The 25,880-nt window shown below is 40.3% G+C and overlaps 1 protein-coding gene across 1 annotated transcript in view; it reads left to right on the forward strand.

The window, feature by feature from the left end:
* Nucleotides 1-25,880, forward strand: part of Micu2 (mitochondrial calcium uptake 2) — an 85,791-nt gene that overhangs the window by 40,986 nt on the left and 18,925 nt on the right. Inside the window, exons 3-6 of the mRNA XM_038310071.1 lie at nt 2,782-2,813; nt 2,914-2,989; nt 13,190-13,237; nt 14,882-14,964. Of these exons, the coding sequence (XP_038165999.1) occupies nt 2,782-2,813; nt 2,914-2,989; nt 13,190-13,237; nt 14,882-14,964 (239 nt within the window). The remainder of the gene's footprint in view (nt 1-2,781; nt 2,814-2,913; nt 2,990-13,189; nt 13,238-14,881; nt 14,965-25,880) is intronic.

Here is a 25,880-nt window from a genome sequence, read left to right on the forward strand (position 1 = left end):
TCCCATCCCCAACTGGGGATTGGCTGCATGGCCTGCTTTAAAAACAGGTGTACTTTGTAATCTTTGGGACAGACTGCACCTCCCCTGAGATGCCGGAATGTTCCCACCCTTCTCTCCTACGATCTGCAGACATTGCTCCTGCTCGTCGTTGTTCTCCACTGATGCCTCTCTGACTGCAGAAAAAGCTATCAGACACTCATGATGTCTGTTTTACTTTTGTGTTTATGTCAACGGGAAACTGCAAGGAGTTTTACTCCATCTTTAAAGCTCATTTCTCAGCATCAGTTTTTACTATTTTGGAATATGACAGTAAAGAGGTGTTAACCCAGAAGACTTCCTTCGTGCCCAGAACATTCCAGCCCCTTGTCTTTGACAGTTGAAGCATTTCATTCAGCTCCCACGTTAATTCTATCATGTTTATAAAGCAGAGGCTGGTACCAGATCTTGCCTCTGTGCTCCTGTGACTGCTGAATGATGTGGTAGACATAGACCCCTTCCTGGCACATCAAGCCACAGATCAGCCTAGTGCTTATAACACCCACTCCACTGTTCCATGATCATCCTATATACAGATGAACAGATTTTGTAATTACTATGAAATAACCAATGTTTCTATTTTAATTTTTATTCACAACAGCCAAATGCCTTTATAATCATATGTTACTGATGAATCAGTTCTGTGAAGAGGAGTCCCTAGTTACGTTACTGTCTTCACTTCGGTGAGGTTGTCCAGTATCTGATTGAGAATACAGATTTTCCACTGGCAGTATTATGACCTAAATCGTCCTACTTGTTTGTTTTATATGTAAGATGAGGATAGTACTATATTCAAAAGCCTAGGATCTGGGGGTGGGGGTGGAATACTATGAAAATTAATTTCACACCTTCATGATAAGCACTCACCTACACAATTAAGCAGATATGAGGTCTCCCTTCTTCAGGAGTTTCTATAATTTACTTCTTGCCTTAATTCTTGTAGTATATTATCATTCATGACTTTATCGTTGCACTGTTCAGTGCTGTTTCTCTGGCACTGATGTTACTGGGTTAACCATTTGACAGTCTGACATCCAGCTTTAAGCAAACAGATATTACCTAACTCATTAAGTTTCAAATAGATTTTTTTAAAGCACATGACTTTTTTAAAAGTTCAAAAAAGGCATCTAACTATCCTATATTAGAAGCCACCTCAGATCCTTGATTCCCTTCCACCTTCCCACTGCCGGGTATTGCCACCTCACATGCTTTCCGAATAGAGTGCAATCTCTTTCAAAAACTGGGAGAATCAAAAATAAAATATACATGGTAATGAACTTTAAGAAAAAAATGTTAGGAGACCAAGCATGGTGTCACACACCAAGGCAGGAAGGTCACCAGTCCCAGGCCAGCCTGAGCTATACATAGCAAGACTACCCTTCAAGAAATAAAAAAGAAAAACATTATGATAAATTTGAATTATGATCAATTTCTTTTAAATTAATATTTTGAATTTTAGTTAAAAGTGATAAAACTGCCTCCATAATTATATGTATAATTAAGCTGTTAGATTAAGAGTTAAAATAGTCCTGGGCATGTGACCATACAAACTCATGAAATAAGACAAAAAGATGGCTGATCTCAGGTGTACCTGTACTACAAAGCAAGTTCCAGGACAGTGAGGACTATATAACATAACCTGTGTCAAAAGCAAACAAAAAGTTAAAATATATGTATTGCACCATTTTCTAGAGCAAGTAATCATCATTATATTACTAATTTTATACACATTTTACAGACATGTACAGTTGCAGATTGTATAGTAACTTAAATGCTATGATGGCACCTGACAATCAAGAACTGTCACTCACAGGCACATAATGCTCAGCAAAAACATTAGACCAGGATAGTAACATGAAACCTCACAGATGAGATTGTAGATGTTTCTACACCTGCACGGTAATGTTCACCACTAGGTTTGAGACAGACAACATTTATTATTTCAGTGAATTTGGAAAGCCCACATAAGGAGCCAGACATAGCGCAGTGGCATACATCTGTAACCCCAGCACTTCTACAGTGAGATTTGAGGTGGAGACCGGAGAGCCACCCAGAAGAAACCTACAGGCCAGCTAGGCTAGAGTGCACACCAGAGCAGAAACATGTAAGACCTGCCTCCTAAGCAAGGTGATGGGAAGGGGCTCTTGAAAGTTGTCCTCCGATCACCTTGCATGTACTGTGTGACATGCACACACCACTATTCACAAAATAATAAAATAATAATAATAGTAAAGTTTTTAAGATGTCTGAAAACCTGGAAGAGCTTCAGGTCTCTATTGTCTAATAAGACCCTGTGAAGAGCAACTGGGACAGTCTTGGTCGCCCCTCAAACTGGGCTGGACAATGGTATACTTAAGAGATCGCTCTAGGATTGGAACAGGGCAGCTTTCCAAAACTACCCTATTGAAGTGACGTCTTTGAATCAGTGAAGCCAAAACACTGACTTTAAAAAAACAAAGGACTCGTGAGGCACAGATCAATGCACAGTGCCCTCGGAATAAAGACTGTAAGATTTCACGTGTGTGAGAGAGGCTGAGAATGGGCCTTGCAGAAAACTGCAGTATCATTGTGTTCACATTCAGAATTCTGTGGCTCCTGATTTTACATTTGAGATATTGACTAAAGTTGCCAGCTTTATTTCTTACCTAGATTGGGTTGTTCATTTTAGAAATTATTTTCTTCTGAATGCAGTCTGAGTTTGGAGAGAAAGTGTGACTGCTAAGTCATGGTTCTTCTTTGTTGTAGGTAAAACACTAGTCAAGAAGCTGGCGAGGAAGGTAAGACGTGCTGGGGCTTCGTGTGTTTGTTTGGGGTGACCTGGAAAATGAACTTGTATACCTTCAACTGAAAGATTTTCACTTGTGTGTCTGTCCTAAGGATATCGAGGATGTACTATCAGGAATCAAAATAGCACGCTGTGGATCAACTTTTTTTAGAGACCTGGGTGATAAAGGTAATTTTTAATCATCGTTAAATTTCTATGTATAGATTTAACTAAGTAGTGTTAGATAATTAAACTGGGATATTTGTGCCATGTGATTTTGTTTTGTTGGAATAAATTTATTTAATCTGTCTATAAACAAGGTGTTTAATAGTTATGGCATTTTAAAATGCATATTAAATCAGATGAGTTAGACTGTATCCCAGATGTAACAAAGTGCAGGGAAAGAAATGGACAAATCAGCAACAAGATTTGTTTTTAAATCTGTACATTATCCACAATGCCCAAACAATAGAAGCAAATACTAGAATGTCCCTAAAGTAGTGCCATTCGAAAGAAAACCCATCTCACAATAGCAACAGTTCATTTTAACAATAATATGGCACAAAATACATATGAAAAAAAATACATCACAAGACAGCCAAGTCCACAATAATGCAACTTCGAATAAAAACCTAAGCTGCAAATAAAAATTGGTCCTATGAAAAATAAACTGGACACACTCCAGATGGTTATGTTGGGAACCTAATGTCCACAATGGCAGCCTTTTACAGTTTTACTCAAGAAGAGAGCTGGTGTGCAAAGACAAGACAAGAAGTCTGAGCTACTGCAATGACAGAATGTCCCTGGGAATCTGACCGGTGTGGTTACTGTAGCAAGGTCATGGAGGAAGTGCCTTTGCCCCCGACAATTGCATTCTTCATATCCTGTAGACACTACAAAGAGTCTGTCTCAAGTGCAACCATAGTATTAAAAGCAAATCACCGCAGCTCTCGATAGCTCGTCAACAAAGGAGGTATCAATTAAGTTAAATAAACCAGGCACTACACAAAAGAATGGAAAAACCAAATACCTCATGTTTGAAGGGAGGGATGAGGAAAGAGTGAAGTATGCATGCACTTTTTCCTCCCAACCATATGCTACAAAAGGAAGACTAAATGAGCCAAGTAAATGCTCAAAGTGCTGAAAAGACATTGATCAAATTAGAGCTTGTACAACCAGCACCTTGCTTAAAATTAACTTATTTTAGTAATCACTATCCCATTAATTAGTTCCTAAAACAAAGTGATGCCCAACTCGGCATGCTTCCTTCCCCCAGTTTCAAGATATCATGCAAATCATTATTGTGCTGCAGTTATGATGCCAGATCAAGGTTGGTTACACACAGTGGTTAACATACAAATGACCCTTTGGGAATCATGACATTAAAAAATAAAGAAAAACTAGCTACCATCTACAGTCTGGTACCACTGTGATCATAATTGGGGTGGTGATGAAGACATTTGGTAGATAGAAGGAAGAGGCTGCTTACACATCAGACCTCCTCAGGTATAAAGCAAGTTCATGCGCTTTCTTGTTAAGTGTGGCTCCATGGACACCTTCCTTTCCTATGACTATAACCAGTGCTCTACCAGCTCTGCCAACAGCAACATTGTATGTTGGATCCCCACCTTGACTCTTTGTCCAGATATCCATTCTGCAGTCACCATCAACGTATAGGCTATCTCTGATCACTGAACACTTCTTTGCACCAAGAGTCAAACCGTTGGTAAAGAAACCTTCCTGGCCTTTTCCTACAATCATATCTATTTCTATTGGCGTGATGCTCTGGAAGACGTCCCCGGCCGTGGCTGCCCAGACGTATTTGGCGTCGCAGTAGCCGACAATGGCGGCCTCCTGGAAGCAGCCATCGCCCATCAGGTTATCCATGTAGCTCTGCCAGCCACTGCAGCAGGGACAGCAGGAGCAGAAAGTGCCATGTGATTTAACTGGTGTTTCATGGTATAATAAATGGTTGAGAAATAACTTCTCAAGTTTTTTTAAGCAATAAAAGATAAATTACTTAACATCAGTGATTAAGTCCTAGAGAAGGATTGAGGGAAAGTGGAGAGAAAGGAGATGAGGCCTGTGTGGAAATTAAGGAGTCCCGTACAAAGAAATAAAAAGGCCAGGCAAAATGAACAGAGGAAAACCATGAGAATGCTTCGGGGGGCTGAGAGAACATGGTAAAGAGGAGAGGTAGGCCAGGCATGCAGATGCACACTGCAGTTCTAGCCTTTGAAAGGCTATATCCTGATGCCAGCGTTTGTCGAAAGATTTTCCTGCACTGACTGAAATGATGTAATTTCAGTCCTTGAGTCTGCATCACATCTCTTGATTTACATATATTGAACATCCTTGCATCCCTGGATACAACCAACATGGCCATAATGTTTATGCTCCTTATTGCATTCTTAAATTTAATTTGAAAATTATTGTGACTTTTTGTGTCTGTTTACCAGGAAAATCAGTCTGCAGTCTTCTGTTGCTGCTGTGCACTTATGCGGTTTTGATATCAGGGTTAATACCAGCTTCTCACAATTAGTTTTGCAGTTTTCCTATCTTTCTGCTTTATGGAGTAGTCTGAAGAGTGTTAGTGTTACCTATTCCTGCGTATGATTGGTAGAATGAGGGAAAGGATCTGGTCTTGCTGTGCTGTTGTGAGACCCATACTGCCTCTGTCTCATTGCTTGTTATAGATCTGTCTAAATTAATTATATCCTTTTGATTTAACTTTGGTAGGTAACTGTGTCTGTGAATTCATGTCTTCTAGTGTTTTGGGAATGAAGGTAGTCCTTTAAATGATCCTTTGGATTTTGTTGGTATCTGTTGTAATGTGCTGGTTTCATGCTTAATTTGATTGATCATATCTTCCCTCTCTTTTAATTTTTTGACCAATAGTTTTTCTATCTTGTTTATTTTTTAAAAACCTACTTTGTTTCATTAAGTCTTTGTATTGTTCTTTTAGTATCCAGCTCATTTCTATCCTATTTCTTACTATCTACTGCTTTGGGGTTTGTCTTGTTCTTATTTTTCTAACACTTTTAGATGCACCTTTAAGTTACTCAAATATAAGATCACTGTTTTTCAGTGAAGTTGACATGGATACCTGAAGGTAACCTCTGGTGCCCTCCTCAAGAAGACTGTCTACCGCTGTGAGATAGGATTTCTCATTGGCCTGGAGCTCACCAATTAGTCTAGACAGACAGCCAACCCAGGAGGCCTCTTGTTACCACCTCTTACAGCATTGTTGGGGGTGGAGGGAGAGGGTGGCATTTGTTCATTCCTGGCTGCCCAGACCTGAAATAATCACACAGAAACTGTATTAATTACAACACTGCTTGGCCAATTAGCTCAGGCTTCTTATTTACTAACTCTTACATCTTACATTAGCCTATAATTCTTGTCTTTGGTAGCCACGTGGCTTGGTACCTTTTATTATTGAGGCATTTTCATCTTGCTTCCCCTGCATCTAGGTGACAACTGCAGACTGAGCCTCTCCTCTTCTCAGAATTCTTCTATTCTGGTTGCCCCACCTATACGTCCTTCCTGGCTATTGACCAATCAGTGTTTTATTAAACCAATACAAATGACAAATCTTGGGGTTTTATGTGGTTGCTGGTGATCAAACCCAGGTCCTCATACTTGCAAAGGAGAGGCGTTATTGACTTGCCACTCCCAGCCCCACTGTGGTTTCCTAACATAGCAGTCATAGTTAGTAACTCTACAGATGTCTTACCTGTACCCTAAAGGTTCTGATAAGTTGTGCTTTCACTTTTAAGGAAGTCATCATTTTCTTCCCTGGTTTATTCAGTGACCCAGTGACTTGTAACCTAAAAGTACATTGTACAGTATAGAAATACTTGCATAATTTCAATATGTTCTTTTGCTGTTGATTTCTACTCTTATTGCACTTTGATCTGAAGAGATACAATGAATTCTTTCACTTCTTTCATATTTGTTCAGACTTGCTTTATGGCCTCTGATGTGACCCACTTTAGAGAAGTACTTAGAAGAATATTGGCTAGAGTACTGTGTAACTGTCTTATTTGACCTATGATGCTTGGAATTCAATAAAGAATCTTCGTAGTTAATTTGTTCTTGCAGATAATGGGTTCAGTTCCCAGCACCCATCCATAGCTCCAGTTCCAGGGGATCCAGTGCCCTTTGCTGACTTCTGAGGGCCTCAGGAATGCAAGTTGTACACATACATTCATACACATAAATACACATAGACAAAATACTCATACACATAAATTTTTTAAAATACTGGAGAAAGACAAAATCGTAATAAAAAGAATAATATAAAGGGAAGGAAATGGCAATAACAAAAGATAAAGTGTCAGAGAGGCTCTTTCTGAGTACTATAGGACTGGAGTCTGTAGTGGGTGTGTCAGGGGCACTGTCATATGATCTTGTAGACTTGTGTCTTGCTATGATTCTTACTGGTATGAGCCTGATCTAGACAAGGGTTAGAAATCAGCCAGGGCAGTCTTCACTTGGGTAGCTTCCTTTGGGTATAGGGGCCCTCTGCTGGCCACAGTTAGCTTTGCAGAGGTTTTCCCATCTCCTGAAACTTAGTTGTTTGTTATCCTGAAGAGCCTCATACTGGAGGGCACCTCCCAAGTGTGTTGGGCGTAAGGGAAGAAAACACGGCCTGAGATCTTTACAGACAAACCTGTCTCCTTCATGTTCAAACCCACTACATATTGAACACCCTGCTGGAGGGCTACAGCTGTGGACAGGTAGTTCCCTAGAGCTTCAGAATTCGTAGTCTTTACAACAGAATCCTTGAGGCTGACCTACCCACTGACCTCAAGCTTAGGACTGTCAGACTCCAGTGTTATTCTCAGTTAATGAGATTTGCCCCTAGCCACCAAGAGCAGGACTTCCTCCTTTATTCTTCACCAGCCAGCCCCAGCCTACAGCCACAGAGTCCTTGGTTTGTAATTATCCATGTGCTCAGGGCCCAGGGTTCCCAGTCAAGATGGTGGTGAGGAGTGACACCGTGGGACTGCGCGCCACTGTGGAACACGCTTTCTCACCGAATCCTGAACTGGATTGAGGTTTCTGAGAACTGTGGGCTTGTGCTGAGAGCAGTATTGCCAGTCCCTTCACCTTGAGCACCAGCATTTCCTTCTGGAAGGGCTCCTGCTCCCCACCCCGAGCCCTGGGGCTAGACTGTGAGAGCTTGTGGCTGAGTCGCCTGTGGTTTCTCCAAGCTATCCTCTCACTCCTTTGTGGTTTCTAGTGCTGGTCCCCTCTCCCTCTGGAATCCAGTCTGCTCTATTTGATCCTGGCTCTTCTCTATAGTTCACATAAACCAGCTTCTAGCCCACCATTTTTATCCTGAGTACTTGATGCTTAGAGTGATATAGGTCAGTGAGGGGTGCGCTATGAAGCCATTTTTGAGAAATGGTTGTCATTGTGAGAAAATTAAATGAAACCTAGCTGAGAGGCCTGGGCATGAGCAGAAGAGTTAGGAGGAGGAAGCTGGGGAAGAGACAGATAGTTGAGGGCATGTTAGTTATGATGGAGAGATGTGAGCATATTTCTTACTGGTGAGAGAAAAGGGGCGGAGTTTAAGCACAGCAAATCCTAAAAAGCGGGAGAAGAGGGATTGTTTAAAAGCCAGAGGGAAAGGCCATCTTGACACTGGCTGCTGGCTTTTCTGTTGTGCCAGGAGGGAAGAGTGATAGATGGCGTCCATCTATATACTGTGTGGGTAGCAGGGCCTGAGGAGCAGCCTGGACAAAGCAGAATAGTGGAGAAAGGAGTAGGGAGGAGCTTCCATGATAAGAAAATGAATTGAACTGATTGAGAAGCAAAATAACTGTGAGAAGCTTCAAGCAGAGATGTGGTTCATGAAGAATAGAGCCGCTGGTCAGCTGTGTGCTCATCCTATGTTCACGTGGAACAACAGGATGCTGCAGTTGAATTAAGTTAGGGTTATGCTGGGCAAGTAGAGGATAGTCCTAGAGGAAGCCATAAAGAATATTGACTACTGAAGAAGTTTGACAAATTGTACATGGACCCTAAACAGGATAGTAATAAAGGAAGTCAAGTAGGAAGGGAGAGGAAGAGAAGAAAGTATAAAAGTCAAGAGAAAGCTGCCAATGATGTTAGAAAGCATACATGGTGGAGAAAGAGTGGGTGGTTTGAAAAATAAACATTTAGGAATCTTCAAAATAGCTCTAGAGGTATGGCTCAGTGCTAGAGCTCCTGGCTGATGTGTGAGGCACTGTGTTTGATCCCCAGGTCCACAAAACAAATACATGTATACACATTACTGTACTGCTTGTGTCAAGTTCTGTTCATCCCTCAGTATGTCAGTGTCTAGCAGGCAGCACAGAATTCCGTTGCGGTGCTAATATTGAATTACCCAGTGATCTTTACACTCTAGTATTCTATTGCAGCAGTTCTCAACCTGCAGGTTGTGCAAAGGTTGCATATCAGATATTTACATTATGATTCATAAATAGAAAAATTACAGTTAGGAAGTAGAAACAAAATAACTTTATGGTTGGGGTCACCACAGCGTGAGGAACTGTATTAAAGGCACAGCATTAGGAAGGTTGAGAACCTCTTCCCTATTGGATCCCTCCCAATCATAGCACCAGAATAAACCTGTGTGCTTTAGAGGTAACGGTCTCCTACGATTTTTATATTGGGAGTTTGTAGGAATGTGTGTTCTGAGTCTGCAAACTCGGCTTTCCTGTACTTGTGACCAGAAGGATGCAGGGAAGATAAATTCAGGCACTCAAGCTATCTTCACTTTCATTAATAACAAAGCCTAGTCACCACAGACAGAAAACAATTGAGGAAGAATTTAGCAGGGAGTTTGCTTGCTTGTTTTTATTTTCTGTTGAAATCTGTATTTCTGAGAAAGAAGGAAAGATTCACCTGTACTTCACTGCCAGTGTTAATAAAACTGTGTAAAGAACAATTTAAGATACTCCATTTCACACCATATAGGATCCATCAGAATTTATAACATAGCCAACAAAAGGTAGAATGTTCTTGAGATAAAATTTACTATGCTTTAGAAAGAAAAGTAAATTCTAAGTTATGCTTATTCTGAATTTTTTAACTGAGCTAGATTGTCAGTATCACACTTGCCTCAAGGATGCTCTGACTATAAATTACAAGACACATTGTTGTAAGATATAAATATATCCCCATGGAAGAGCGATATCCCAGGCTGCTTGGGAAATACAGTTCTCAGAATGCCGTCACTGAACAGACTGTGTTTGAGTGTGGTTCCAACTTTAAAATACTTCTGGAAGTGTAGGAACTGTTACTCATTGCACCTAGTGGCCCTAAAGATCCTTTATCAAACTTTAAAGGTAAGTTTTTTTATGAATTGCTTTCTCTCTCCTCTGTCTCTGTCTCTCTGTCTCTCTCTCTGTCTCTCTGTTTCTGTCTTTCTGTCTCTTTGTTTTTTGTTTTGTTTTGTTTTGTTTTTTGAGACAGAGTTTCTCTGTGTAACAATCTTGGAACTCACCTTGTAGACCAGGCTGGCCTCGAATTCACTGAGATCCTCCTGCTTCTACTTCCTGAGTGCTGGGATTAAAGGTATGTGCCACCACTACCCAGCCTTTAAAGGTAAATTTTTAAAAACATTTCCCTGTTTGTTCTGGGCATAGCTTAGTGATTGAGAACACTGACTACTCTTCAAAAGGACTCAAGTTTGATTGTCAGCACCATATGGTGGCTCACAACTGTCTGAACTCATCCTTATGGTGCGCAGACATATGCAGGCAAAACACCAATACACATATAAATAAATAAATAAATAAATAAATAAATAATAAATAATAAATAAATTTCTCTGTGTATCATGCAGCTTTGAAACTGCCACTTAGCAGCATTCAGTTTCCCATCAAAGTAACAGGTGCTAAGCAGTTTTCCAGCGGGTGCCCTTAGATGCGGGTCTCTCTAGAAGCGCTTTCTGAGGCAGCTAGGAGGCGCTGCAGGGCTCTGTTGTCTGTACTGCGTCTGGAGCACAAGCCGCTGTTTTTACACTTCTCAACTGTGTTTACTTAAGTCAGTGTTTCAGAGAAAGACGCTGGAATTTTCCTTTTCAAAAATTGCCTATGCTTAAAGGACATTTACCTGTGTTTAAAGACAAGAAAGGTCTCCTTTGGCACCAAGCCCAGGACAGTCTAGAGGTTGCTCCTCCCCCCCCCACTCTATTCCTTTGAAATATAGAAAAACACTATTTTCCCCCTTTTTTAAGGCCGCCAAGGGATGAAATGCTTTGATCCTCAGACTAACATTAGAACACTTCTGCCAGGAGCAAGACATGACAAACACATAGAATTTATTCTCCCTTCATGTAAACACTGAATAGTCTTCAGAAAGAGGTATCCATAGACGGACTACATGTCCTCACTCTGAGAAAACACAACTACTTCAAAATCAAGGAAATAGCTGAGTGAGGAGAGCTGGTGAGGATGTCAGCACCCAGCCTTTGAATATTTTTACCTGGGAGGCTTTGAAGTGATATGATATGTAAGATTTGTTTCAAAATAATCTACTGAGAGGTAGAGATTCAAAGACAAAATAAGACTTACAAGTTGATAATTATTAGGCCTGAGTTTCGTTATATTATTATCTAATATAATAATCTATAACTATCTGTGATTATAGATATAATATATAATAATATATAACTAAGAGTCTGTGTGATTTTATCTGTTGTTGAGTTCTTCATGATAAAGTGTGTTCAGTTGTAAGTTGTGCATTTTGCTTCTGCCCAAGCTTCTGACCAAGAGACAAATTGGTACCTCCTCCAACAGCCACTCTTGTTAAAGTCAGACTTCTGTGTTTACTGTTGCTCCTCACTGCACCAACCTAAAACCCATCACTGCTCTAACAACAAAGTTTATTTAGTGACCAGATACGGAGCTAGCCCTAAAGCTACCTGGATTTGGAGCTCAGACCAGTACCCATTTTTCAAGCCTTCCAGTTAACTATGGGCTCTCTTGTCTTTGCCCATGTCCTCATAGTCCTAATTATAACTCTCACATCATCGAGTGCACACAAAAGAAGTCAGTGGTCCGGCATTCTCGGTAGAAATCATGCAGAACCGCTCATAGTGACCTAGCTTCAGTCATGAATTACCCTGAACCAGTCCCTAGAGCAGCCTGGTCACCAGCTTGAGCCCAAAGCCACTTGCCATCTTGGCTGGCCACTGTTTTGTCAGCTTGACACAAGGTAGAGTCATTCAGGAAGAGGTGATCTTTATTGAGAAAATGCCTCTGTAGGCAAGTCTGTAGGGTGTTTTCCTTATTGGTGGTTGATATGGGAAGACCCAGATCACTGTAAGTGGTGTAAGAAAACAGGCTGAGCAAACCAGCAAGCAGCACTTGTTCATGGCTTCTACTTCAGTTCCTGCCTCCAGGTTCCTGTCTCTACTTCCTACCCTGACTTTCTTGTATGTGGACTGTTTTATAGAACTATAAACAGAAGTCAGCCCTTTCCTCCCCAGGTTGCTTTTGGTCATGGTGTTTTATCACAGCAACAGAAACCTAACTCGGATACAGCGCCTCCTTCAGTGTCATGGAAATGGAAGGAAAGTGAGGCGTCCACCCAGACTGCATGCTAAGAATGAAAAAGAACGGTTTCTCCAGGGAAGGGAAGTCACTGCAGCAAAGATTGGATTGTTAGCCTTCGCTGTAACTAAAGCTGAGCTACTGTGCTTGTAGATTCCTGTCAATCAAGGAAAAACTAAGTCTAAATTACATAACCTGCAGATGAGATGCTAGTGAATTCCTGTTACTTGCTAAACAGAAGCTGTCAGTATTGTTCAGTGAAGCCAAACTCATAAGGAGACTTGCAGGTTTGTGTGACCTCTGTAAGCCAGAGACCCAAGAGCCAGGAGTGGGATTCAGTCTCAGCCCAAAGTCTTGAAAACCTGGAGAGCCAGGAGTTGAAGTAGAGGGGTAGAGGATGCAGCGAGATTGATAGCAGGTAAGGAAGGGGAGGGCAGGCCTGAATTCTTTGCTCGGCATCTTGCTGACAGACTAGATGATGCTCACATGTTGAGAGGTCAGTCTCCTCCTCTGAGTCTACCAGTCCATAGACTGGTTTCAGCTGGAGAACCCTCATAGATACACCCAGAAAAATGGCCAATCCTTGCCCAATCTAACTGACACATAAGATTCGCTATCATTACCTCCTTGCTGGAGGTAAAACTTGATGAAGAATGGTGTCTTTCTTTTTTAAAATGTGGCTGTATTTCAACTCTTATTATACAGTGGTTTCCACTATACCAAAGATGTAGAATAAAATGTCAAATTTTACAGAGGTGATGTTTCAATATTAGTTATTTCCATGGTTCTCATCTAAAATTTATCTCCTGATTTATTCTTATGTTTTCTCTTTCAGGGCTAATTTCATATACCGAGTATCTTTTCTTACTTACAATCCTCACGAGTAAGTATACTGCTTCTCTTTATAATAGTTATGTGGAGTTCTCATCCCTAACAAGCAGGACTTGAAATTTGGTGTTTGTGTGTTTATCACTAAAAGCATTGGGAATAGAGCTGGTGAGATGTCTCCGTGAGTTAGAGTGTTTACTGCACAAACATGACAGTCTGAGTTCAGACCCCAGCATTCAGAAAATACAGGCATGAGGATCTGCACCTGTAGTTCCAGTACTGGGGCTGGGGCTCACTGGCTACCCAGTCTAGTAGAAGAGCGGAAAAAGCTCCAGATTCAGTGAGAGCCATAACCCAAGCTCTCCACATCAGCCTCTGGCTTCCACATGCGCACAGGTGGACTCACACGCACACACACACACAAATCTTAACCTCTCCATCTGCAAAATAATGTTAACTTAGAGTGTGCTCTTCTACCTACATACTATGGCACCCTATAACTTTGTTTCTGAGACAGAGCATTTATGAACAGAAAAACAGGAAAACCGTAGTGAGTGTTTTCTGAGGGAGAAGAAAAATCATAGTGTTATCCAAGAAAAGGAAAAAAATCATGATTAAGTGTTCTCTGAGAAAGAGAGAAATCATGGTTAGCCTTCTGAAAGAGTGGGAGGGAGGGAGGGAGGGAGGGAGGGAGGGAGGGAGGGAGGGAGGGAGGGAGGGAGGGAGGGAGGGAGGGAGGGAGGGAGAAAGAGTGGGTGAGTTCTGGAGTTCTGTGGAGAGTCTCACAATGTGACCCAGACTGGCCTGAAATTCTCTTAAACTCCTGCCTCAAGGATTAAAGGCATGGGCCACCATGTTTGGCCTCTTAGGGATATTTTAAAAAAAAATCTAAACAGGATTCTTGCCCTTCAAAGTATTCCAGTAGTGGAAACAGAAAAGATTAAGGAATTCTCATCCGTGGATGAGACTAAGCAGACATGGCAACTAAATGCAAAATACCTTACAGACTCTGCTGCTCGTGGCTCATATGCTGTAGCAATGTTAATATCTTAGTCTTGATACGTGTGTTTTCGAATTGTAAAATGTTAACGCTAGAGGAAACTGGCTGAAGGATATGCGGACATACATTTTATAGTTGTAAAGAATGGCAAGGTAAAAGGTTTTTAAAAACTAAAAAAGAACAGTAAAAGAGAATAGCAATAATATGAAAATAGCAGGAGTGCCGTGAGAACACCAGAAAGCCGGAGGTAGGGTCAAGTTCTCACAGTAATTTGTTGTGCAGGGTGTGCAGCCCAGCCACAGCTCCATGGGCGATGTTGAGAGGCCAGAGCTTCAACATCAAGTACTGTTTGAAAGAGAACTTTCCTAGCTGCATAGTGGTAGAGCACACTTTAATCCCCACACTTGAAAGCAGAGGCAGGTGGATCTCTGAGTTCAAGACAAGCCTGGTCTACAGAATAAGTTCCAGCACAGCCAAGGCTACACAGACAAACCCTGTCTCAAAAAAGAAAGAGAAAGTAAGGAATAAAAAAGAAAAAGTAATAAGAAAGAAAGAAAATATGAACAAGATCCTTCTTTCCTCTGGCTTTTGCTTATATACTTTTTGGTCATTTATTTCAAATTGGAAGGTTTTTGTAGCTACAAATACTTAGCATTTTGCCAGCAACTAAATAATTGTTCATTGTTCACCTTCTTGCAGAGCCTCACACTGGATTCCATGTCGCTTTTAAAATGCTAGATGCAGATGGCAATGAGATGATTGAAAGAAAGGAGTTTGTTAAGGTGAGCACATGCTTGTATTGGGGTTATTGTGACACCTGGTGCTTGTGCAGTGATTGACATTCCCTTAAACATCAAAGCAGTGCTCACTGTTTGCATTTGAAGGGTCACACCATTTGCATGTTCAGACCTAGTTCCTAATGGCAGAGGACCCGGGTTCCATTCCCTCTTGTGACCTCTGCAGGCACCAGACACACACATAGAGAACAAATTTCCATGCGGACAAAGCACTCATGCATATAAAATAAAAATAAATTTAAAAACTTCTGAAATACAGTCTTGGGAAAATGACAAGTGCCTAGAGCATAAGATTCTAGGAGAGATGTGCTTCTGGCATCTGCACCATACAGCAGAAGGACCATATAGACCATATATGCTTTAAAGAATACATGTTAAAGATGTGTTTTAAATCACTCTCGTATCAAAAACAAGTAATAGAAAGGTAAGCCAAAAAAATATAAATTAGTGTAAATGTTTTAGGAACTAGGTATAGCTAATATTTAAAAAACTGTAAATACAGCTGAGTATTTAATAATATTTTTTCTGAGGACATAGTTCTAAACCTCCAAACAGTGAATTCCACTCTGTTTTCTAAAAGCTGGTGCTGATATGAAAGAAACATCTCAGAGCAAACCGTTGGTTGTACTCTGTAGTTTATGCAGAGGGGGAAATGCATACAAACTTAGTAGATTGTGCGCATCATTGTCAACCAGTGAGGGTATGTGAATGACAAATTATGTGTGTACATAAATGACTATTTGTGGCATTTTGGTTGGTTGGTTGGTTGGTTGGTTGGTTGGGTTTTGGGGGTTTGGGTTTTGGTCGGGTGTTTTTGTTTTCCCAAAACAGGGTGTCTCTATGTGGCTCTAGCTGTCCTGAGTACTACTAGTATTAAAGGTGTGGGCCTCTATGCCCGGCTATGGAGGTGTGAAACAAATAGCAGTCTCTTTATTATATATGTATATTGCTCATAGAAATAAGATGATGCTTGGGTCGAAAAGCAAAACTGCTATGTGCTTTCAAAGTTAAATACATGCTTAGTGTATGACTTAAAATTTTTATTCCTAGATTTACAGTCAAAGAAAAGAGAATATATAAGTGGGTGAGGTGGCTCAACCGTGTAATCCCAATATTTTTGAAATTTAGAAGGCTTGCCATGAGTTCTAGGCCAACCAAGGCTATAGAGTGAATTCTGAGCCAACCTTTGCTACAGAAAGAGACCCTGTCTCAAAAACACAGAAGAGCTGGCAAGTGAATCTCTGTAAGTTGAAGGCCAGTCTTGTGTATGTACGAAGTTCCAGGCCAGCGAGGCTACATAGTGAGACCCCGTCTCAATAAATAAATAAAGATATAAAACATATGTTCACCAGGACCTGAATATAAATACGCATAGCAGCTTTACTCAACCCCAGTCTAGGAGCAACCAAAATGTTTGTCAAAAGTGACTAGATGAATAAATGTTATTTATGCAGTAGACTTCTACTGCGCAACAAAAAGGAACAAAGTATTAAATAAGCAGCAGGAGGGATGAGTCGAAATAAAGGAAAAAATATGAACTGTAGGATTCTGTGTATATACAGTGCTTCATGTCCATACTCAAGGAAAGCAGACCCTTGGTTGTCTGCAGCCAGGAAGGAGTAAAGGGAGAGAGAAGAGGTGCTGAAATGCTGATACTTCAAGTCTTGATCACTGGTGGTTACATGGCTATGTAAGGGGTATTTTGTTTTACATAAATTAAACTTAGTAAAAATTTTTGACCCAGCTCCATACCATAGCTTTGAAAATGGTTGGTTTTTGTTTGGGGTTTTTTTGTTGTTTGTTTGTTTGTTTGTTGTTTTTGTACAAGAAACTCTTGCAAAGCTTGTCTGAAGTCTTGTCAGCTACAGAAGATGGTAAATGCTCAAGATGGCTTTAAGACAGTGGCGACTGATGGCAGAATACCCCAGCCTGCTCTCTGACCTCCACATGCACACGCACCACACAGAGAAAGGAAACAGAAAGTAACTATTGGGACACATCACCGATTGTTTGAAGGTTAAGGCTTTAAAGCCAACCTTGTATGCCTATAGTGGGCTCTTTGTGCTGGCTATAGAAATGGAACTTGATAGCCAGGGGATAGATACATTTATCAATTTTTGGAGAAAGTATTTCAAGGAAGAAAACTACATTTCTATTAATTATTTTAATTGTTTAACTTCCATGGTCCTTAGTTTAATAAACATATATATATATATATACATATATATATATGCATACATATTCATATTCTTGAAAGAGCCAGGTGTGGTGGTTCAGTGATAAGATACACATCTGTAATGTCCTGTGAAAGTGTCCTAATGTGCAGATTGCCTCAGTTTTTAATTTCCATACTAGTGAGCATTTGTGCTTTGTTAACATCTAGATGAAAAAGCTGTCGGGTAGCACGGTGCCTACTTCTTCAGCCTGAGAACTGGCGAAAATCGCCATCTACGTGAGTTGCTCTCTGTCAGGTGTGATAAACAGTATGGACAGTGATCAAAGCCAGTAATAGTTGATCTATGTAATCTTCACCTTGATAGATGGTGCGTCTGCTCGCGGGCCGAGTGCCAGGGTTTTAAGCAGCTTCTCTAGACAGTAGATTAATGACCAGTCTGTTCACTGGGGAATCGGCTCCTTAGGTGGTCCTTTCATTCCGAGCTCCTCTCATACTGATGGAAAGGACTGTGCTCTTAGTATAAGAGTGTTAGGAGTTGATCAAACTAAATACACCTGCTAGAGTTGCTGCTAAATACATAGAAAAGCCTTTGATAGAGTTTATCCTCCTTGGTTTTGTAATGATTCTCCCATTCCTGAATGTAAACTGTCTTGGAAGCAAAGAGAAATAAAATTGACTCTGCCTAATTCATTTTCCGTCTGAAATTGAAAGTGTTAGTCAACAGAGATTCAGAAATCCATTCAACAGTATGTCCTCAGTCATTCAGAATTTCTTTTTGTTGTTGTTTTTTTGTTTTTGTTTTTTGTTTGTTTGTTTTTCAAGACAGGGTTTCTCTGTAGCTTTGGAGCCTGTCCTGAAACTATCTCTTGTAGACCAGGCTGGCCTCGAACTCACAGAGATCCGCCTCCTGAGTGCTGGGATTAAAGACATGTGCCACCATCACCCAGCTCAGTTATTCAGAATTTGTATGTAGCAGATAGGCACCGGAAGGGCCTTCCACAGCTAATCTCTATATCTGTCCCTGTGACATGGCACCTCTGTGCCCAAGTCCTTGTTCTTCCCTCTGCTTGGTTGTCCTTACTACACTCATTCAGGCATTTTCAATCATGCAGAAGCTGGCACTAGTGTCATCAAGGAGAACCACCTGGAGGAGGCCTCCTGCACCCCCAGCAGTCTCTCTCCCAGTGTTTTATTTACAGTGCTCAGCACCAGCAATTGCTCTGCGCGTCTGTTCTCTTCAGCCCATTAGAATGGAAATTCAGTGACAGCAAGGAGCTTTCTGTCTCCCCAGCACCTCCAGCAGTGCTTTCTCATAGAGCAGGCACGTACAGCTTGTTATATTAGCCGGGTTCCATGCTACCATGTCAGAGAGTGTCTTGGGGAAGAGAAAGACCCTCTGACCCAAATGTTGAACTGAGATATTTAGGTTCATACTCTCAGATGTCTCAAATGGAAATGTTAGAATTCATATAAGCACTATAATCTTTTTTTAAGTCAAATTTAGTCACACACACACACACACACACACACACAGAGCCCAGGTGTGGAAGTCAAAGGACAGCTGTGAAAGTTGGTTCACTCTTTTCCCAGTGTGGGTCCTGGGGATTGAACTCAGGTTCCCAGGATTGGCCCAAACACTCTTACCCACTGCGTTACCTCTCTGGCCCCAGACACTGAAATCTTCAGTGTTCAGAGGCTATCAGAATCTCTTTCTGAGTCCAAGCTGAAGTGTTCTAGGTAAAACCTAACATTATAAGATTTGTCAAGCACAAAATCCACTGTGTTATAAGACTCCTAAGAAATTCATACTTTAATTAACTAATTACATTTTTTGGTTTATTTTGTTTGTTTTGTAACTTTTTGAAGAAAGATTGTATGAAGGTTAAATTTGACTGTATTTAATGTTTCATAATAAAAGAACAAATTTAAGCTTTCTATAAAATTTATAATTAGCCATTTTATTGATTACATCCATCTTAAAGTATTTATTTTAAATTTTTGTTTATGGGCTGGAGCAGTAACTCAGTGTTAAGAGCACTGGCTACTCTGGAGAGGACCCAGGTCAATTCCCAGCATCCACTGGCAGCTCACAACTCTCTGTAACTCTAGTTTTAGGGTATCCAACACTCTCTCTTGTCTCTGTAAGTGGCAGCATATAGTGTACACTTGTATGTATGTTCAGAGAAAACATCCATATTTCATTTTTTAAATTTTACTTACTTACACAATAGCTTTTTAGAGATTTTTTATTTTTATTATGTGTATAGGTGTTTTGCCTGCATATTTTTAGTGCACCACATGTATGCAGTGCCCGTGAAGTCCAGAAAAGAGCATCAGATTCCTTAGACCCTTGTGAGTGCTCAGAACCAAATCCAGATCCTCACAGCAGTTCTCAACCTAGGGTCACATATCAGCTTCACATTCCAGTCCACAACAGTACAAAATTACAGTTAGAAAATAGCAGCAAACAATTTTATGACTGAAGGTCACTACAACACGAGGAACAAGGGTCTCAGCATTAGGAAGGTTGAGAACCACTGCTCTTGTAGAGTCTACAAGGACAGCAAGTGCTCTTAACCCTAAGCCATCTCTGGCACCTTATGTGACAGATTTTCAAAATGAATGAATAATCTAGAAAGGAAGGATATATTAACAATACTTTGTATCAAAGGAGACAGTGCCACAGATGCTACTGATAGCCAAGCACAGAAATGGAATATTGAATATTGTGGCAGCCAGTTCATATGTGCTTAGATGAAGTAGACTCATGTCTTCAATAAAACTAACAAGATACGGTATCTAAATATGAACAACCCTTTATCAGAAGCCTAGAAATCACTATCCCAAAATCTTCCCACAAAGACATTCAAGTGCACATGGTTTCGCTGGAATTAAGGAGGTAATGCCAAACTACAAGATAAAGGAAAGGAAGCCCAAGATGTTTTTGGTAACTAAAACCAGAGAAAGACCTGCCAAGAAGTAAATTCCAGTCCTGTCCTCACAAACCAAAATACAGAATTCTGCCCTTACCTAGAAAAAGCAAACCAATCCATGTGTGAAGTACAGAATGAGGTCAAAATAGAAATACCAGTGAGCTCCATAGCTAGGAAATAAGTCAATACAGTCCACCACCCTGACACAGTAACAGCAGAAGAGGCCATGTATACATATACTGTCTCTTTCTTTGTTGTCCTTTGGCCTTTTGAGACAGCTCTTATGTAACACCCAGACTGGCGATGAACTTCTGATCCTCCTACCTTCACTTCCAAGTACTGCAGGTCTGTGTATGCACCGTGATGCCCAGCTAATCATGTCAGTATACACCAAACATTAACCATATGAATCATTGTTAAAAGTCAGTGAAGTAGGAAACAGTGTCTTCATTCTGATAAAGAGTATTTGCCAAATCTTAGCGGGTCTGGGTATAGCTCAGGAGCTCACATGCTAGGGTATAGCTCAGGAGCTCACATGCTAAATTGCATCAGACCCTAAGTTCAATCCCCATCACCTGAATTCTCAATGGAAACAATGAAAGCCAGAAGATCCTGATCAAGCATTGAATTAAGACATTAAGAGATCATGGATGCCAGCCCAAACTTCTTTATCCAGCAAAACTTTCAATCACCATAGATGGACAAAATAAAATATTCTGTAACAGAACCAGATTTAACCAATACCTAGCCACAATCAGCCTTACACAAAGTACTAGAAAGAAAACTCTAACCCAAGGAAGTTGGCTACATCCACAGAAACACAGACAGTAGATGATCTCACAGCAAATCCCAAATAAGGGGAAAACACACACAATGATGTCACCAACAACAAAAACTAAAACAACAGGAACTAGCAATCACTGGTCATTAATATCACTTAATATAAATGGACTCAACTCACCTATAAAAAGACACAGGCTAACAGATTGAATATGAAAACAGAATCCATTCTTCTGCTACATAAAAGAAACACACCTCAACCTCAAAGACAGACATTGCCTCAGAGTAAAAAGGTTGGGAAAAAATTTTCCAATCAAATGGACCTAAGAAACAAGGTGGTATAGCTACCCTAATGTCTAACAAAATAGATTTAAAATTAAAATCAATCAAAAGAAACAAAGAAGGACATTTCATTTTTGTCACATGAAAAATCTGTCAAGAGAAAATCTCAATGCTGAACATCTGTGCCCCAAATACAAGGGCACCCTTATATGTAAAAGAAACACTTATAAAGCTTAAAATCATACCTTAAACCCCACACACTAGTAGTGAGAGACTTCAACACCCCACTCTCATTACTGGACAGGTCTACCAGACAGAAACTTAACAGAGAAATAAGGGAACTAACAAATGTAATGACTCAAATGGACTTAATAGACATCTATAGAATATTCTATCCATACATAATATACTTTCTTCTCAACACCTCATGAAATATTTTCAAAAACTGACCACATATTAGGTAATAAAGCAAACCTTAACAGATATATATTTTTAAAAACTGGAATAACACCATGTATCTTATCAGACCACCATGGCTTAAAATTGGATTTCAACAGCAACACTAATTTCAGAAATCCCATAAACACATGGAAATTAAACAATGTTCACCTGAGTCACCAGTGTGTCAAGGAAAAAAATAAGACATTAAAAACTTCCTAAACTTCAATTAAAATGACCACATAACATACCCAGATTTATTGGACACAATGAAAGCTGTGTTAAAAGGAAAGTTCATAGACGTAAATGCCTACATAAAGAAACTGGAAAAATCCCACATTAGTGAGTTAGCAGAACACCTGTGTATGCGGAGGCTGCTCATTCATTTCCCAGCCACCCATACCCGAATCAATCACACAGATAATATATTAATTACAACACTGTTTGGCCAATAGCTCATACATATTTCTAACTAGCTCTTACATCTTAAATTAACCCATTTCTATTAATCTATGTATTGCTACAAGGTTGTGGCCTACCAGTAAAGTTCTCATATTCTGGCATCTTTCTCCTTCAGCAGCTACATGGTATCTCCTTGACTCAGCATACTATATATATATATAATCATCCAGCCTGGCTATATTCTGCCCTGCCATAGGCCAAAGCAGCTTTATTCATTAACCAATAAAAGCAACACTTATACAGAAGAACATCCCACATCATCTCCCCTTTTCTGTCTAATTAAAAAGGTTTTTAACTCTAACATAATAAAATTACATATACAAAACAGCTATCAAACAAGAATTATAGTTACACTATTTAGTCCACTTATATTTGGCAAATTAAGGAAAATACTCTATCATCTGTAGTGAGAAGCGGCGGGCTGCGTTCCCGCCGCCCAGTTCCCAGCAACCGGCTAGCTTTATCCGAAATAATTACACGGAAACTGTATTCTTTTAAATACTGCCTGGCCCATAGTTTCAGCCTCTTATTGATTAATTCTCACATCTTTCTTTAACCCATATTTAGTAATCTGGGTAGCACCACGAGGTGTGGCTTACCAGGAGAGATCTTAACCTGCGTCCATCTCGGAGAGGAGCAGCATGGAGACTCACTATGGCGAATCCCTGAAGCGTCTCCCCCACTCTCTACTTCCTTGTTCCCACAATTCTGTTCTGTCTACTCCACCTACCTAATTTTCTGTTCTTAAAGGGCCAAGGCAGTTTTCTTTATTAATAATGAAAGTAACACATAGACACTCCTCCATCACTTCCCCTTTTTCTGTTTAAACAAAAAAGAAAGGCTTCAACTTTAACATAGCAAAATTACATATAACAAAACAGTTAACAAGCAAGTATTACAGTTACAATATTTAAATCTATTTTATCTTTTATCATAACTAAGGAAAGCTATAACTATCTATTTATTCTTCAACTCCATCAAAGACTCCAGAAGGATATAATATTACCTAAGTAAACAAGTCATATGCAACTTTCAAACTCTAGAAATGACAGAGACAACTGGCTGCCTGGACAGTCACCCAAAGTTCCTCTGTACCGTTGGGGCATCCATCTTCGGCCTTCAGGCCCATAGTGTCCAGCAGACATTTCCATGAAGCAGAAAAATTCCAAAGACAGTTCAGTCACTTTCTGCTGTGTCCTGCAGAACGTCTCGCAGACTCTTTCACGAATCAGGAACCCTGAGAGACCATCTCACCTTTAGGCAAGTTTAGCAGTCCTCTTTCTGTGGGTTCCTTGTGTCCAGTTTATGCAACAGTCCAGGCAAGAGCAGTTTCTTGCCCAAATGGCTAACAAACTCCATAAGTAGCCTCTTCAATGCCCATCTTCCTCTTGAAGTAGATTGGTGCTGCCAGGAGCAGACGTGTCTCATTGTCATGAAAAACCCTAAGTTATTAAAACATTAAATGCCATATTCTGCAGTCTTTGAAAGATATGAAGAATGTCTATCTAACTGAAATATATCTCTACATATCTAGAAAATCTAATAACATGACTACAAGCTTAACTATTATCAATGATTATCCATTAACAACCTATATTTCCTAATTATACATTACAGTTTTTAAAATGAACTACAATCACAATAGCTTAATCAAGATAAGAAATACATATACATATAACAAAATTGACCTTAAAATCTATACCAATGCAAATTCATATCTATATCATCTCCCCCTTTAAATGTAAAAGAACATTTATAAGCAATATTTGGGAAAATGGGCGCAGTTTTTTCTCTCCAAACTGCTTCCTGCTGAATGGGGGCGCTGTTATTTAGGTCTTTCATGGTGTAACCTGTGTACTAGGTTCCTCTCAGTTGGCAGTTGAATGAAGTAATTTTTTGAAGATGTTCACAGCAACCTTTCAGGAGGGCGTGGTCTATCATACCATATTGGGATAGAAGCAATCCACAGAGTCTCGTCCTCTGTGAAAACAAAAGAAGAAACTCTTTTCCAAAGCATCATGTTCTTAGATCCAAATCCTGAAGTCATACCATTAAAATGTCCATTCTGGTCTAGCCTGGCAGCCCATATAATGAAATGTCTCTCTGTACTTAGCTCCTTTACAGTCAAAAAAATCAAAGAAAACACAACAAAATACATAATCCAGACTCTCTGTGAATTTTCCATTTTTACGTGGCTTATTTTTACTCTATCACTTTACTTCTTTTAATCTATAACTATCTGTACTCTGTCTCTTTAAAGACTTTAACCTTTTTTTTAAAGGCATTAACTTTATTTTCTATATTTTTTCTTCTCTTTCGCTCTCAAGCCTACGTACATTTATCCAACATTGTGACCCAGTTAAAGGCCTTCTATGTCTGAATCTTTCCTATTGTGAATCTGTAATTTTTTTACTATCCAGGAGCACTTTTGTTTTGTGCTTTTAAATCGCTACACACTTAAGAATCTAAGCTGTGACATTCCTAGGTCAAAAACAGGTACTGCAGGCTTGCCACGCCCAGTCCAACATAGCTGAGCCGCTTGTGACTCTGAATCGGTTGCAGCTCTGAGCTGCAGAGCTGCTGGCTGCTCTGGATGTTGGCTCCACCTCTCTCCAATTTCAAAATGGAGGATGTACCATTTTCTACTAGCTCTGGGGCCGCCAGGTAGGAGCCGCACTCAGCACTTTAACTCTGAGACTGAGCGTGCAGCACAAAAACTCTTTTCATCCAAGTTACAGCCAAATCTGACATGCAGAGCACTGCGCAGTCTGAAAACATCTCTCTGTATTGTGGCAGGAATCCGCCATGCTGTCCCGCTCGCCTAAGCCTGATTCCGCCATCTGCCCAGGTGCAGGAAGGGAGCAGTGAGCCATTGGCATGGTCTCAGAGAACTTTCTTTCCGATACCAAGCGGGCAAGGTTTTTAAGTGGATTTAGTGACCACGTTGGAGCGCCAATCTGTAGTGAGAAGCGGCGGGGCTGTGTTCCGCCACCCGGCCCGGGCTAGCTTTACACCCGAAATAATTACACGGAAACTGTATTCTTTTAAATACTGCCTGGCCCATAGTTTCAGCCTCTTATTGATTAATTCTCACATCTTTCTTTAACCCATATTTAGTAATCTGGGTAGCACCACGAGGTGTGGCTTACCAGGAGAGATCTTAACCTGCGTCCATCTCGGAGAGGAGCAGCATGGAGACTCACTATGGCGAATCCCTGAAGCGTCTCCCCCACTCTCTACTTCCTTGTTCCCACAATTCTGTTCTGTCTACTCCACCTACCTAATTTTCTGTTCTTAAAGGGCCAAGGCAGTTTTCTTTATTAATAATGAAAGTAACACATAGACACTCCTCCATCATCATCTATCCTATCTTTGTGAGTCTAAAGTTTATATTTAATTTATCTTTTATCATAACTAAGGAAAATTATAACTATCTGTCTTCAGCTCTTCAAAGATCCCAGATGGATATATTATTACCTAAGTAAACAGGAAGTGCATTGTAAGCAACTTCCAAAACACTAGAATTGACAGAGACATCTTGATGCCTAGACAGTCAGCCAGAGTTCTTCTGTACCATTGGGGTATCCTCCTTCAGCCTATAGACCCATAGTATCCAGCAGACTTTTCCGTGAAGCAGGAAATTTGAGGATCTATACTGCCCATATTGCCAGTTTGTTAGTCATGTTCTTCTGTTTCCTGCAGAATATCTGGCAGTTATTCATGAAGCAGGAACCCTAAAGAACTGTCTCACCTTTAGGCAAGTTCAACAGCCATTTTTCTGTGTGCCCTGCATGTTCAGTTCATATAGCATACCATCAAGCAGTCCAGGC

The sequence above is a fragment of the Arvicola amphibius genome, chromosome 13, assembly GCF_903992535.2.
Source record: "Arvicola amphibius chromosome 13, mArvAmp1.2, whole genome shotgun sequence".
Classification (NCBI taxonomy): Eukaryota; Metazoa; Chordata; class Mammalia; order Rodentia; family Cricetidae; genus Arvicola; species Arvicola amphibius.